At 33.3% G+C, this 15,879-nt stretch overlaps 2 protein-coding genes across 5 annotated transcripts; both read left to right on the top strand.

Moving 5' to 3' along the window:
- Positions 1 to 286: 286 nt before the first annotated feature.
- LOC306869111 (hydroxyacylglutathione hydrolase, mitochondrial) lies at positions 287 to 5,836 on the top strand. 3 transcript variants are annotated; one of them, XM_079415724.1, is made up of 9 exons: positions 287 to 498; positions 1,890 to 2,044; positions 2,119 to 2,183; positions 2,765 to 2,882; positions 3,547 to 3,655; positions 4,242 to 4,345; positions 4,509 to 4,610; positions 4,698 to 4,777; positions 4,937 to 5,836. In XM_079415724.1, the coding sequence occupies exons 2-9, from the start codon at positions 1,940 to 1,942 to the stop codon at positions 5,034 to 5,036; spliced, it is 783 nt and encodes a 260-aa protein (XP_079271850.1). In that variant the 5' UTR covers positions 287 to 498; positions 1,890 to 1,939; the 3' UTR covers positions 5,037 to 5,836. The 3 variants fall into 3 exon arrangements, with proteins under 3 accessions (XP_079271850.1, XP_079271851.1, XP_079271852.1); XM_079415725.1 differs by having other exon boundaries at positions 436 to 498; positions 1,912 to 2,044; XM_079415726.1 differs by lacking the exon at positions 287 to 498 and adding an exon at positions 589 to 689.
- A 2,982-nt stretch (positions 5,837 to 8,818) lies between these two features.
- LOC306869109 (hexosaminidase D-like) lies at positions 8,819 to 15,879 on the top strand. 2 transcript variants are annotated; one of them, XM_079415722.1, is made up of 14 exons: positions 8,819 to 8,881; positions 9,806 to 9,951; positions 10,062 to 10,335; positions 10,416 to 10,525; positions 11,310 to 11,397; positions 11,566 to 11,730; positions 11,880 to 12,063; positions 12,438 to 12,509; positions 13,184 to 13,388; positions 13,616 to 13,698; positions 13,834 to 13,909; positions 13,994 to 14,089; positions 14,228 to 14,317; positions 14,929 to 15,739. In XM_079415722.1, the coding sequence occupies exons 2-14, from the start codon at positions 9,872 to 9,874 to the stop codon at positions 15,125 to 15,127; spliced, it is 1,722 nt and encodes a 573-aa protein (XP_079271848.1). In that variant the 5' UTR covers positions 8,819 to 8,881; positions 9,806 to 9,871; the 3' UTR covers positions 15,128 to 15,739. The 2 variants fall into 2 exon arrangements, with proteins under 2 accessions (XP_079271848.1, XP_079271847.1); XM_079415721.1 differs by lacking the exon at positions 8,819 to 8,881 and adding an exon at positions 9,099 to 9,287 and having other exon boundaries at positions 14,929 to 15,879.

Here is a 15,879-nt window from a genome sequence, read left to right on the forward strand (position 1 = left end):
TATAAAATAATACTTTAAACATTAATTTCAATCATATATATTTGTGACAGCGAATCTATTGGTGTTTCGTCCCATAATGTAAAATATTTTATTTTTGTCTTTTGTTCTAATTTTAATTTGATAGAGATGTAGTATGTATGTAGATATGCATGCTGTAGCCTAATTACCTTGTACTTAACTGTATTGGATTCTTCTTCTTCAAACAAAAAAACTTGACTTTTGAATATGAATTAGGTCATGTGAGGCTACTGCCATGAGTTATGAATAGTAGCCGAGCCTTCGCTTTAGTAGAATTCGTAAATAACCCTAAATACAGCAGCACGCGCGACACTCTCCCGTTTTGGATTGGTTAAACGAGAGGTCAAAGATAAAAAGTGGGCTGATTTGCACTCTAAGGCAGACTTTGTACTTCCTCCCTGTGTGCTGGCTGTAGTGTCAGACAGCTGAAGTCCTGATATGTGGATCAGGTGCTTGCGCTCTCGGTGTGCTCGGAGCACGGTATGTTTACGCGTGGATATTCACTCGCGCGTGATCAGAATGACTTGTTTATCGATATGTCAGCGCTGTCAAAGAACCTTTGGAGTCAATGTTTTGATCTAGCAGAGATGTAGTTGAGTTGTTCCTTATACAGAGTAGAGTTACATCATCTTGGCTGTTGATAAACGTCGTCGAGCATCGTATAATATCGTGTTCGTATTATTATTTACATTATACTTTACATGTCGTGCGTGCTTTCTGTTTGTTCTGCATTGTGCAATTGAAAACCATTTATCAAAGATTTCTTAATTCTCACTTGTGTGGTGTTAATACGCGTGTATTGCAATAATATGCCATGCATAATTTTTTCACAGTATTGCTTAGATGCAATATGGAGAGAATGACCCAGCATCAAAACATTGAGCATAATACATATGTATTTATTTACAAATCAGAGATCAATTAGGCAGATTATGATTTGATCCCTACATTTTATGATGTTAAATTGTGTACAATGTTATAAAATGTATAATATTAAATTTTTTAAATATTAATTCAGTTAATATTACGTTAATATAACGTTAATTCAGCAAAGGATGCATAATATTATTAAAAGCGACAGTGCAGATATCTAGAATGTTACAAAATATTAATATTTCAAATAAAGGCTTTTCTTTTGAACTATTTATTTAAAAATGAAAGAATCCTAAAAATGTTACTGTTTTCACAAAAATATTAACCAGCACAACTATTTTTTAACACTGATAATAATAAGAAATGCATCAAATCAAATCTTGAGCATCAAATTATTTGCATTTATCAGCATTATTGAATGATTTCTGAAGGATCGTCATATCATTATTGTAAATTGTAGTTATATTTTTTGTAATGATATTAACAATATGAATACTGTGTGTATATATACTGTATCAAATAAATGCAGTCATAGGAGACTTCTTTTAAAGACATTCAAAAATGTTACTGACCTCAAATTCTTTAATGGTTAATAGCTTCCACCAAAATACTACAGAAAGTGTTACTAATTGTGCTTATTACTGTAAAATCATAATATATAAATGTGGGAACTTCTTCAAACTTAGATGTTTCAGAATTATTTCCTGCCATTTTGTTTAATTGCATTTAAGCACTGGTCATTCCAGCCTAAAATAGTAAAACTGGTCGAAAACAGGTGAACTATCATCTTTAACCAACTTATGACCATAAATGACCAGCTTATACCTGCTAGAAAGTATATAAAACCAGACAAAATTTGATTTACGGTAACTAAAATTGTAGTGAATCAAGTATTTTGCTAATTATGGTTTGTTTTTCATGTAATCTAAAAGATAAAAATCTATTATTCATGCTGGAGCATTTACTGATGGTGAACCTGTGATTTACATTTCCTACAGCCTTGTTTCACTCCACTCTTAGGAAATCATCTCTGGTGGAGCAGACAGACATGAAGGTAGAACTGCTGCCCGCGCTCACCGACAACTACATGTACCTCCTCATTGATGAAGACACGAAGGAAGCAGCCATAGTCGATCCAGTAGAGCCTCAGAAAGTAAGAATATTGCTCTGTGCGCATCACACATTACAGGCTGTATACTATAGATTTATAATTGGCATCTGTCTCAGGTTGTAGATGCAGTCAAAAAGCATGGCGTGAAGCTCAAAACTGTCCTGACAACCCACCATCACTGGTGAGACATATATATATATCATAGAATGATTGTGCTTTGTTCCATATATATATAATACATACATATATTACAGTTTTGCTCATAAATTTGCATGCCCCTTGGGGGGCAGTCGTGGCCTAATGGATAGAGAGTTGGACTTGTAACCCGAAGGTTGTGGGTTCTAGTCTCAGGTCCGGCAGGGATTGTAGGTGGGGGAGTGAATAACCAACACTCTCTCCACCCTCAATACCACGACTGAGGTGAGACCCTTGAGCAAGGCACCGAACCCCCAACTGCTCCCCGGGCTCTGCAGCAATGGCTGCCCACTGCTCCGGGTGTATGTTCACTACTGTGTGTACACTTGGATGGGTTAAATGCAGAGCACAAATTCCAAGTATGGGTCACCATACTTGGCCACACACCACTTCCCCTTCCCCCCTTTTCCAGAATATGCAAAATGTTAATAATTTTAACAAAATAAGAGGGTTCATGCATGTTATTGTTTATTTAATACAGTCTTGAATAAGCTATTTCACACAACAGATGTAAATATACTCCACAAGACAAAATAAAATAAAAATGACTCCGTTCAAAACTTCCAGGGATCATGCAGGAGGTAATGAGAAGCTGGTGAAGCTCATGCCAGGACTGACCGTGTACGGTGGAGATGACAGAGTGGGAGCTTTAACTCAGAAAGTCACACACTACAACACTTTCAAAGTAAGTCTGATTTATATAATATATACTACTATTTAAACGTTTGGGGTTAGTATGATTGTTTTGGAGTAATTAATGTTTTTATTCAGCAAGGATCAAAAGTGACAGTAAAGACATTTACAAAAGATTTCTATTTCAAAGAAATGCATTTTTTTTTTTTTTACTTTCTATTCATCAAAGAATCCTGAAAAAAAACACAGTTTCCACAAAAATATGAAGCAGGAATGTTTTCATCATTTTTAACAATGTTTCTTAAGCAGAAAATATGCATGATTGATTTCTGAAGAATCATGTGACACTGAAGACTGGAGTAATGATGCTGAAAATTCAGCTTTACATCACAAGAATAAATTACATTTTAAAATCAATTTCAACAGAAAAAAATATTTTAAGTAGCAATAATATTTCACAATATTACTGTTATTACAATGTTTGTGATCATATAAATGTAGCCTATATAAATCTTATAAAGTAAATGTGAGCCTAAGAGACTTGTTTATAAAACATTAAAAATCTTGCCAACCCTAAACTTTTAAATGGTATTATTGTATAATCACATGTGCATAAATTGACTTTGAATGCAGTTTAGCTAATCAGAATCATCCATATTATAGGATCTGTCAGTTTTATGATTTTCTATTTTTTTTTTTTATTATTATTATTCCAGGTGGGCTCTCTGAATGTAAAGTGTTTGTTCACGCCGTGTCACACCAGTGGTCACATTTGCTATTTTGTAATAAAAGAAAACAGCACTGAACCACCAGCTGTGTTTACAGGTACAACATAGTTTATATACACTACTAATCAAACGTTATAAGATATTTTTTCTCCATTATTCTCCAAAATTAAGACTTTAATTCAGCGAGGATGCATTAAATGTATTTTCTCTTTTGCTCACAAGGGCTGCATTTATTTGTGATAAAAACAGAACATTGAGAAATATGATTAAAATGTAATATAATTGTTTTCTATTTGAATATATTTTAAAATGTAATGCCTGTGATGCCAAAGCTGTATTTTCAGCATCATTACTCCAGTCTTCAGTGTCACACAATCCTTCAGAAATCATTCTAATATGCTGATTTGCTGCTCAAGAAATATTTATTATTATTATGAACAGTTGTGCTGCTTCATATGTTTGTGAAAACATTCAGGATCCTTTAATGAACAGAAAGAACATTTATTTGAAATAGAAATCTTTTGTAACATGATAAATGCCATTACTGTCATTTTTGATCAGCGTCCATAATGAATACAAGAATGAATTTCTTTCAAAAAAAGCAGAGCAGAGACTATTTTGACAGTCTGACATATGATGAACTGTATTAACAATCCTGTTTTTTATGTTCACATTATAAACAGGTGATACTCTGTCCGTGGCCGGCTGTGGAAAGTTTTTTGAGGGTACCGCTGATGAGATGTATAAAGCCCTGATTGAGATTTTAGGCCGTCTTCCTCCAGAGACGGTAACAGTTCCTCCATTCCTTCCTGCCTTTGTGCTACAAAATTTGACTGAATATTAAATATTAAAGCAATAAACGCTATTGAACACTCTCATAGTTACTGAAATAGACGTTATAGGTCATCAAAAGTCACATGCTCTAAAGTTACAATTTGCTTTTGTTTCAGCGTGTATACTGCGGTCACGAGTACACCATCAATAATCTGAAGTTTGCACGGCATGTTGAGCCAAATAACGAGGCCATCCAGAAAAAGTTAGCATGGGCTAAGGTGTTTAAATCTTTAACATGTATTCACTTTAGCTGCAAATATTATCATAGTGCAAGTGTTTGAATAACCTTGTCTTGAACTGATTAGGAAAAATACGATAACGGAGAGCCAACCATTCCCTCTACAGTCGCTGATGAGTTCACATTTAACCCCTTCATGAGAGTGAGGTATGTCAAATAATTCCTAACTATACATCATATTATATAAGCCTTCTTGCACCATCTAAACAAATTAAGTTAGTCAATTTGGAATATTACTATTAAAAATGTATATTATTTTAAAACGAATACTGTTTTCCCCCTCATGTCTTTGTGTTTGCACTTCAGAGAGAAGTCAGTACAAGAGCATGCTGGGACCAGTGACCCGATTGAAGCCATGAGAAACATCCGTAAGGAGAAGGACCGCTTTAGAGTCCCAAAGAATTGAGCTTTCAGGCTTGTCTTTGCGATGGTCATCACCACTACGCTTAGTCTTCTCCTCACTTGACTAACAATAGCAGGACATGCAGGAACTCCATTTATAGCAAAAGCACAATTATTGAGCTGGTTATTTCCATATTTTTTCTTTAAGGCAGCGTATCGTCTTCAGTGAGCAATACACAGGATTGTTAACCTGTAAAACAATGTATATAAAACATTGCTGCAAGCAATAGATCAAACAAAAACTCATTATTTACAATGTTTTCACGAATACATTTATACCATTGATTCGCATTTATAGAAAATTCGAATATTGAACTAGGTCTGTTTTGTAGGCAAAATTGTGTTTACGTAAGGTTTATTTTTGAGATTTTCAGCTTTTGGGAAGATCCAGGCCATGAACCAATGTTATGTGGTTAAATTATAGTTTTATTTTGAAATGTTTGTCTTAATGTGCAATGTTTTATTCTGTAAATCAAAAATAATTATTTGTAAGATGTTATGAACAAAGCGAGGTGTTCTAGCAAAATGATATTTGGTGTATTTTTATGTCCATCAGAAATTGTGTTCATTTTGATGTCTCTGAATGATTTTGAATGTAGAAATTATTGAACACTTCATACTAGTTTCAGCTTTTCACCTAGTTTTATCTCATCCATTTGTTGTTTCAGCTGAACTTGCACTTTTTGTCATCAGAAATAACAGATAATATTAATTATGATTATAGTGTTCAAACTGAATAAAGTCTTAATGTAATTCTACACAGTTGTTTTATTACTGGCTGTTGTATAAAACAATATGAAGTACAAATTGTTCAACTCAACAATAACAGCAAAAGTCTTCCAACTTTCCTCCTGAACCTATTTTTTTACCAAAAGATTTACATAAAATTAGGTAACACTTTACAATAAGGTGTCATTTGTTAACATTAATGTATTAACTAACACGAACAAACAATGAACAATGCATTTATTACAATCTTTGTTAATGTTAGTTAATGAAAATACAGTTGTTCATTGTTTATTCATGTTAGTTCACAGTGCATTAATGCATTAAAACAACTGGTGATTTTAATAATGCATTAGTAAATTAAGATTAATAAATGCTGTAGAAGTATTGTTCATGTCTACTAATGAACCTTATTCTAAAGGGTATTGTAAAATTATAATAATTGCACAGTAATAATAGCAGGACTAATATAACTTTAATATTTAATACGGTGTTTGCTGGGGTTTTTTGTAATGAAAAAAAATCTAAATCATACCTATATTAACAAAAAAAGGTAAAATAATCACAAATATATGGAAAATACTTGAATAAAAAACTATGAAAACATGTACTTACTTAAAAATATATATAATTAGGAATATAATTATACAATGTAGCCTAATTACAAAGTTTTTTGAAAAAAAGTGTCATCATTTCCACACAAACATTTTTTTTGGCAGAACTGTTTGCAATATATGATAAGAAATGTTTCTTGAGCAGCAAATCACATCAGAATGATTTCTGAAGGATCGTGTGACACAAAATAGTGGAGTAATGATGCTAAACTGTATCGTTATCTACACAATGTTACATTCGTATGATCAGCTGACCGGTGTTATATCATACAGATATAAAGTAAAAGCGCTGAAGTGATAGTAATGTCTCTGTTTCAAATGTTACAGGCAGAAACATCTATTCAACCTGAGATGGAGTAATAAACTCATCCAGGTCCGTGAGCTGAAATGCGACGCCATTGCTTGTGCTGCTGCTCCTGTGAAGTGTTTGGCAGAGATCTGTGAATGACTTCTAAACTGTCCACTTGTAGTCCATTCTTGGAAGTAGCTCTGTATGGCAAGCCGTTTTTGACTTTTATTCTGTCTCAGCATATGAATTCTTGATATCAAAAATTCAGTTTTTACGAGTTAAAATGCTAATTCTTGATATCAGGAATTGGATTTGTACTAGTAACAATAGCTATTTTTGATATCAGCAATTACATTTTCATAAGTAACAATGTTAATTATTGATATCAAAAATTCAATTTTCACTTGTTAAAATGCTAATTGTTGATGTCACTTACTTACTTTTTACTTTTAGTCATTTAGCAGACGCTTTTATCCAAAGCGACTTACAAATAAGAAAAAGTAACTAAAACAAAAAGTTAACACTCTGTAAATACTCTATACACACCCATTTAAGAAAATACAGAAATTAAATAAAATTGACAAATGCATACAACAACAACATCTCAATAGTAAACATATAAAGGAAAATATTTAAATAAATAAATAAAATAAAAATAAAAAGTTCAAATAAATATCAAAATATCAAGAATTAAATGGTTGATATCTGTAATTGTATTTTCACTAGTTAAACGTCACCATAGGCTGCCATTCAAAATCAATTGTTGATTGAATTTCTTAGTTGAAATTCCAATTTCACATATCAGAAATACAATTACTAGTAAAAATGTCTATTCTTGATATCAACAATTTAACTGTCACCGGTGACAATGTTCATTTCTGAAAATGTATTTCTGATTTCAATAATTGGGAGGGTGATTTTGGATATCTAGAATTATGTTACTATAGTAACAATCACATTCATGATATCAGAAATGAACATTGTCACCGGTGACAGTTAAATTGTTGATATCAAGAATATACATTTTTACTAGTAATTGTATTTCTGATATGTGAAATTGGAATTTTCAAATAGTAAGAAATTAATTCTTGATATCAACAATTGATTTTGAATGGCAGCCTATGGTGACGTTTAACTAGTGAATTACAGATATCAACAATTATAGTTTTTACTAGTTGAAATTTAATTCGTGATATCAAGAATTAGTATTTTAATTAGTGAAAATTGAATTGTTGATATCAAGAATTCATATCATGTGAAGATAGGTTGATATGACTTCAGGGCTGAATGAAAAAACGGTGCAAAACGTTTATTAAAGGAAACGGTGCTTGAACACCCTGTTCTGATGACAGAAGAGTTGCAGCTATATGGCAGCTGAGAAGATCACTCTGTGCTCTTTTTGAAGAATTTTCAGAGCCTAATGAAATCGGTATAAGTGTTTAATACTGAAAAATACGCTAGATGTTACAGTCACTGCCGTCCAGAATACGAGAACATCCCAATGGAGTGAAGGGATTTGTGGAAACTGTGGTTCCTAATTATTGGGATCCAACATTTGCCTCACATTTCAGGATGAAAAGACATTTCAGGTGAAGGATAATCCACTTCTTACCTCCGAGACTGTGTTATGATCTATATGACTTTATTATTTTTATTGTGAGCATTAGGCTTATCATTATTGCTGATCTGTTATATCTGTTATATCAGAGGAGGATAGAAAAGTTTATAAAAGTGTCACTCCACAATACAATAGCAAAATATATAAATATAGTATTTTTATGTTACATTAATCAGTGTCTAGCACAGCTTCCTAAGGACAGGATATGGACCAGAAGACATTGCAATTATTACGTACATATTTAGACAGACTTTTAAAGAAGTTCCAGATCTATACTTGTGCTCTTATTATTTCAGTTATTTTGCCTTTAATGTGAATAAACATGTGCAAACAATATACTTGCTCTTGTGAAATTATTTTATTACAAATTTATTATCATCATGTTGGTATGCTATATTACTATAAAACTCTTAGGACAAACATGTCTTCTAATATCTTTAATTATTGCGCATACCGAGCTGCAGCGGACCATATTAAAAGACTTCACTTGGACCAATTGTGCACACCGTTTCCAGCATGTGTCTTCAACCCGGAAACCGGAGCAAAACGTTTTGCGCCGGTGTAAACCTGAACGAGCCCCAGGTCTCCGCTGTCACTTCTTGGTATGCTATTGGTTCTGTCTTTCAGCATTTGTGTGTGTTCAGATGAGCAGGAGAAATAGCTCTATCCAACACAATTATTCTTAGTTTCTTCATAAATAAAATGAGTGGTTTAATTTAAAAAAAGCACTTTAGAATGGATATTTTTATGTGAGGGTCGATACAACTTTAGGATCGACCCGCCCATCCCTTCTCTGACTGTCACGCTCTTGTCGTTCAGGTGCTCGCGCTCGGTCAAATGCAGAAAGATGTCGGTCGACCTTTTGTCATCTTAAAAGCACGTCACGTTAAACAGGTTGAACCTGTCGCGTTTTTCAACCACACAAATGCACTAGAAACTACACACGGAAGTAAACCTTTGTCTGCATATACAAGTCTTTTACCTAAAGGATTAATGGTCTTTAACAGAGTAAGTAGCCTATATACATTTCGGCGTTTCTCTAAAGTGATAACAGCATGCATTCATTTATAAAGCGTCATATCTGCTATTTGAGCAAAGACAAAAAATCTGTTTTAATGCTAAAGAGTCCGAATTGTGAGAAAATATTTTAAATGCATGTTATGTTTGGTGATCTGCTTTCATTATGGATGCATTTCCACATAAAAAAATAGACCGGGTTTTCATTTGTATTTGTAAAGTGTTTTATTATTATTATTAAATGCATAAACTGGGGCCAGTTGCATGTAAGGTTTAGACTGGTCTTATAAGATAGCCATCAAAGGCTGGTCATATATATATTTTTAAATTCAGTTACATAAAAACATAGATTATAATCCAAAAATGAGACACTATATAGAGGCTAAGTTTATGCAACTAGCCCCTGATGTGTTTAGAAGCGGAGACTTTTCCGTTGTCATTTAAAAAGGTAAAGATTTTTAAGCTTTTCATTATGTCCCTTGATTTTCATTGCAAATTTTGTTTTGAAGGTCACCTGAGTTCAACGCCTGCCTTCATTTCTATGGTTTATCGCATTCACCTGCACAGAAGCAGACATGAACTCTCAGAAGTTTATGAGGTTGATCGTGGGCTGCTTGGTGATTGTTGCCATGGTGAAAATTTTCTTTAGTCCCAGGTGGGCATTGCAGTTCTGTGGGTCTCCATGTACAGGTGCATCAGCATCAAACCATGCTTCACTGTCCCAAACAAGATTGTGATTGAAGTTTATTTACCTTCTGTCCATAGCTCAAGCAAAGACACCAGTGTCAAGACCCACCAAATCGTACAAGGTGGTAATTTCTGGGCTAACCAGCATATCCCACAGCTGAATTTGGTTCATAATCAGGAGGATCCTGTCAAAAAAGAGCATGCAGAGGTTCAGCCAGAGAAAAAAGAGATGATTCAATCAAACCAAGAGGAGTTATACCCAGAAGTTCCTGATGATACACCCACAGATCCATTAAAAATTGTGCACTTAGACCTGAAAGGCGCCGCACCCAAAGTCAAATACCTGGAAGAGGTGGGAGTGTGTGTAAACAGGATTGTGTTTCAGACATGTGGTATAATGTATTAACAGTTTACCTTTATGTTCTTTTGTAGATATTCCCTCTACTGTCATCTCTGGGTGCTAATGGGATATTGCTGGAATATGAGGATATGTTTCCTTATGAGGGGGAACTCAGCATTGTCAAATCAAGCTTTGCATACAGGTGAGCGACTGATTCTGAGCATCGAATTAACTAGACCTGGCTTAATTTGAATTCTGCCATTATTTACTTCATGTCATTCTACACCTGTATGCAATATGCAGATATTTGAAGAATATTTACTGTATGCAGCACTTTTCCATAAAATGACAGTGAATAATAATCACCAGTATTATTTATATACTTAATTTTAATTATTTACTATAATAAATGGTATTATAAATTTATCTTCTCTTCAAACGCACCTTTTCATAGTAGCTTTTATGGGATTATGTGACTTTTTATTTGATATTATATTCTTCTTAAATTGTTCTGTTACATGTTTTCATTGGATTTTGTTATTTATTTAAATGTTTAATTTAAGTATATTATAATTCTTCTGAATATTTTAAGTTTATTCATATTTAGAGTTTTTATTTTTATGAGCAGTTTTGTCATATCAAATGTAGTTTTGTCATTTTGTTTGTTTATTTTAAATAATTGTATTTAGCTTTACCTTATTTTTTTATTTTAGTTTTAGTAATTTTAGTATTTCAACTAAAGGCAACATTTCAAATTTGAGTGTTTTCATATAATATTTACATTTGATTTGATTTCAGGTTTATTTTAATGTGCTAACATTAGCACATATGTCAAGCTTCAAAGAGAACCAAAAAAACATAATATAAATACCATAGAAATAGTCAACTATTATAAACTATTGCTGTAATATATTCAGAGATCATAAGATGATGATTTGTTCATCTTTATTTCTCTTTATACAAATTTTGAACTTGCTTATTTTAAGTCCGGAAGATATAGAGGAAATGAAGTCTCTGGCCAAACGGCACAAGCTTGAACTGATTCCTCTGGTGCAGGTGTTCGGACACTTGGAGGCAAGTAGAGAAGAAGCTATCTCTCACAAATACAAATAGATATCTCAAACATACGCTCACAGTTGAAGGAGCAACCAGTCACGGTGGTTTTGTTGATGTGGAAGCAAAAATCATTCAAATGCTGTAGATGCACTACACTAAGTACCAGTCTTTCTGTTCACATTTCAGTTTGTCTTAAAACACGAGAAGTACTTCAAATTGAGAGAAGTGGAAACATTTCCCAATAGCCTGAACCCTCAGGCCCAAGGAAGCATGGATCTTGTTCAAGACATGCTAATGCAGGTTATGAAGAAGCACCCAGAAGCAAAGTGGTTCCACATTGGTGCTGATGAGGTCAGTGGATCTTTATTCTCTATAGATCATTAAAAAGAGTTGCATTTCATAGAAAAAAAAGAAAATGACAAAGACACAATGAGTTTGGTTTAGTTTTTGAGTGACCTATTCCTTTCCAATGTAAGCTCATGTGGATAAAATACATTTAGGTACGTGGCCTGGGCGAAAGCGAAGACTCGAAGCGCTGGCTGGAAGCCAACAATGGAGACATGGGAAAGCTTTTTCTCAATCATGTGACCGCAGTTGGGAGATTTATAACCAAACTGAAGCGAGGAATCAAGCTGATCTTGTGGGACGACATGTTTAGGAAACTTAGCTCGGACACTATCAAAGGTATAATGAGAGTCTGTAAGCCAGTAAATGTATTTTTGCCATGATCAAATAGCAGATATTACCAATAAAACTCACATTTACTGTAATGTACAGTATTTGCATATTATGAAAGTACAAAGGATTTCTAATAGGTGCACTGTCATTTTATCTAATGGTGTGGATGAAACATCCTGAAAACAACAAATTATAGATGTCCTATTCACAGGTGTATTTGTGACCTGTGAAATGATTTATTCTGTAAAGTATGAAAATGGTGGGGTTAAACGTCTTTTACAATGGAAAATGTTGTTTGATGCACCTTTCAAGCTTTCAAAAATACAATGTCAAGAACTCAGTAGTGCTTTTTGGTCCTGATGTGGGTGTTTACTTTTTAGAATCAGGTTTGCAGGACCTTGCATCGCCCATGATATGGAAGTACATCCCAAACATGGATATGAAAGAGATCGGTAAGGCCCTGCTCTGATTCTCATATGAAAATATTGACCATAGGCCTATGCATCATCTTAAACATTGTCCTTATTGTGAATGATTCATCTGTGCAGATTATTCAGAGGAAAAAGGTTTCCCTATGTAATCATTTGTGAAAATATTCAATGATTTGAAATGTTTTTTTTTTTTTAATGTTTTAATTTTAAAAAATTTATTTTGAAAATGTAACACAAATATCAATATCATAGACAATATGACCAACTAGTACACTACGGTTCAAAGGTTTGGAGTTTAGTAAGTTTTATTTTTATTTTTTAAATATATAAAATATAGTATATATATTTTTTTTATAAATATATTAAATAAATTTAAACTTATTCAGCAGGGAGGGATGCATTAAATTAATGTGACAAGAAAAAAAAAATTCTACATTTACAATTTAAAAAAAAGATTAATAAATGATGCTTTCTATCAATCAAAAAATCCTGGAAAAAAGGTATGGCAAAATAAATTACAATATATATATATATATATATATTTAAAACTATGTATATTAAATATTACTATGTTTTTGATCAAAGCCTTGGTGCAGCCTCGGTGAGCATAAGTCACTTTTTTTTTTTTTTTTTTATGAGCACAACCTTTGAATGATCAAACCAAATCTAACTTCATTTTTGCTTATTGTTTGTAGGTAACTACATCTCTAAGTATGAACAGGCTGGATTTAAGGGTGTGTGGTTTGCTAGTGCTTTCAAAGGAGCCTCTGGAATCGACCAGAAATGGACTCCAATCAATCACCATTTAAAAAACCACCTACAGTGGCAGAAAGTCATTGCATCCATGCCGCAGTACAAGTCTGTGAGGTTCCAAGGCATTGCTCTGACTGGCTGGCAGAGGTAAGCCCGCAGTTTTACTGAGCTTTTTCTTCAAATATTTTGTGTCTTCAAACATGCAATGCCTTGATGCAAACTGTGCAGATTTTAAGAACTTCCAAATCTAGAGAATGAATGTGTTTGCAATTTATATGAGCATTTATGGGGACATATACATACATTATACACTATTATTAAAACATATTTCTCTATTAATAGTTAAAGTTAATGAAAAACTGTTTGTGTTGAAGGTTTGAGCATCACACTGTGCTGTGTGAGCTTCTCCCAGTGGCCATCCCTTCTCTGGCTGTCTGTCTTCAGACACTGAAATACGGTGAGAGGCTGAACCAACATGTTTTATTTCTGGAGGGGCTGAGTATGTGATGTGATTATGAATGAGTAGAATAAAATCATATGTGATATACTGCAAAGGTATAATATCATGCTTTCATGTATTTGTTTGCATTAGGTTCTTTTGATACTGAGGCACAGAATGAGGTGCAGCGCCTCCTTGGGTGTCAGATTGAGCTGAGCAAAAATGAGTGGTATGAAGATGTTTGTATGGATGTTTATATATAGATATATTTGAATAGATGTTTTTAAATGATACTCTCTTGACCGATCTGCAGTAAGGGTGCATCCTTTCCTGGCTCAGATGTTTATGAAATGGTGAAGAAGATCAACGACAACCTCGAGAGTTCAGTTATAAAGATCATGCAAAGCTAGTGAGTGATTCAGTTTCCGAGTGACCTTACATATAAACATGAGCTCAAATGACATTCACACAGAGCATAAGCCAGTATTTCCCTTTTTCAATGCAACTAAATTCTTTGTCTTGATTGTGTTTGTCTTGTGTTTTGCAGCCATGTCAAGGGGTCATTCAGCCCATATCATCGCAAACACAACTTTGCAAACCCTCGAAATCTTGCATTTTTCAAAGATGAACTGAAAAAGTACGTGTTTTTATATTTCTCATAAAACATTTTGGTTATTATTTGGATACAGGGTTCCCACAGTAATAGTGAGCCATAGCAAATTGTTTTGAAATGGTTCTTTTCAATGAATTTGTCAAAAATTGTTAATAAATAATGTCTAAAAGATTCATTAATGAATTAGTCTGTATCAGAATTTACGGAAAAAACAAATTCAGATTGACTAAAGAAGTCTTGTATGCTAAATAAAAATGCTAAATAAAACTAAAATTGAAATAAAATGTTAGCTGAAGTTTAAGTACTACTTCAAGTTAAGTATGAAAAAAATATTATAACTTGTGTGGACATATTTAAAAAAAAAAAACTAATAAAAATGACAAATACACAAAACAGATTTCCTAAAACCTTAACTGAAATTATAACGAGAACAGAAAATAGAACAAATAAAAACTAATCCATAATATGAATACAAATCATAATAGTTTATTAATGATGGTGCAAATGCTGTTTGTTTGCAGGTGTAGGTGATTATTATAAACCATAAACTAGAATTAGTTAAGCTTGTTTATGCTGTGAGGTGCATAAATGGAAAGATAGTAGCCTAAATATGTTGCTTTTTTCCCTCTTGTCAGATTGATGGATGAATGGGATTCCTTTTTACTGACTTTCCGGCAAAATATGAAGGCAATCTTCTACCCAGACACTTTAGAAGAGTGGTTGGAGGAGAACGTCAACGAACACATAGAAAGACTTTATAACATGGTGGTTGATGTAGAGAGAATCATTAAACTCAATGGACAGCCAAAGGTTGATCCTTTGAAAAAGAGGTGAAACAGACAAGAAAGACATTCCAAAATATGGCATTCAAACTTCCTACTGTGTTTTTCCACCTCAGGGATCTTGCTTGTTTCCCGAAGGCTTTGCTGGAAGTGATGACAAGATATTGAAAAGTTGCATAAACGTTCTCTAATTACACTGTGCATGCACGTCTTGAAGAAGTGGACTCTCTACACTATGCATTAATTTAATCTGTATTTGAGTTGACTTAAAATAATGCAGTTACACTGGTACAGCTAATGTTTTTTGGGGGTTTTTTCAATGTAAATGTCTAGGGATGGACATTTTGTGCAGTTCGAGGAGCGCAAATATTGTGCAATTTTATACAGTTGCAGAATGTGGAACCATGTGGCAATTGAGAGCCTCGAATAAAGATACTAGGTTTCTTTAGTGTTTCTTCACTATTACACATATAGTTCTAAATTAGCTATAGAAGCATTTACCTCAGAAAAAGTCAACACTGGAAACCTGCATTAAAGCCTTATCGCAATGCCAATAACACAACATAATTTCCTGGATTTTATTTCTTTGTGTATGTGTGTGTATGTGTGTGTGTGTGTGTGTGTGTGTGTTTTTACAAAATAAAATAAAAAAATATGGGAATGTATTTTGTACTGTTTATTACTGAAAAATCTTTGATGGTTTCTGTGCTTTCGGTATAATTCAGGTGTTACGTTCCACAGTGATTATCATCACAGTTTTTGCGTTATCAAATTTATGAAAAGTTACAGTCTTTAATAAATTTC

The sequence above is a fragment of the Barbus barbus genome (genome assembly GCF_936440315.1).
Source record: "Barbus barbus genome assembly, chromosome: 4".
Lineage (NCBI taxonomy): Eukaryota > Metazoa > Chordata > Actinopteri > Cypriniformes > Cyprinidae > Barbus > Barbus barbus.

Coding starts and splice junctions, on each gene's coding strand:
- LOC306869111 (XM_079415724.1), top strand. CDS start 1,940: ATGAAGGTAGAACTGCTGCCCGCGCTCACCGACAACTACATGTACCTC. Junction 3,656..4,241: donor ACCACCAGCTGTGTTTACAG/GTACAACATAGT, acceptor CATTATAAACAG/GTGATACTCTGTCCGTGGCC. Junction 4,346..4,508: donor GCCGTCTTCCTCCAGAGACG/GTAACAGTTCCT, acceptor CTTTTGTTTCAG/CGTGTATACTGCGGTCACGA.
- LOC306869109 (XM_079415722.1), top strand. CDS start 9,872: ATGAACTCTCAGAAGTTTATGAGGTTGATCGTGGGCTGCTTGGTGATT. Junction 10,526..11,309: donor AAATCAAGCTTTGCATACAG/GTGAGCGACTGA, acceptor GCTTATTTTAAG/TCCGGAAGATATAGAGGAAA. Junction 13,910..13,993: donor GAGCTGAGCAAAAATGAGTG/GTATGAAGATGT, acceptor ACCGATCTGCAG/TAAGGGTGCATCCTTTCCTG.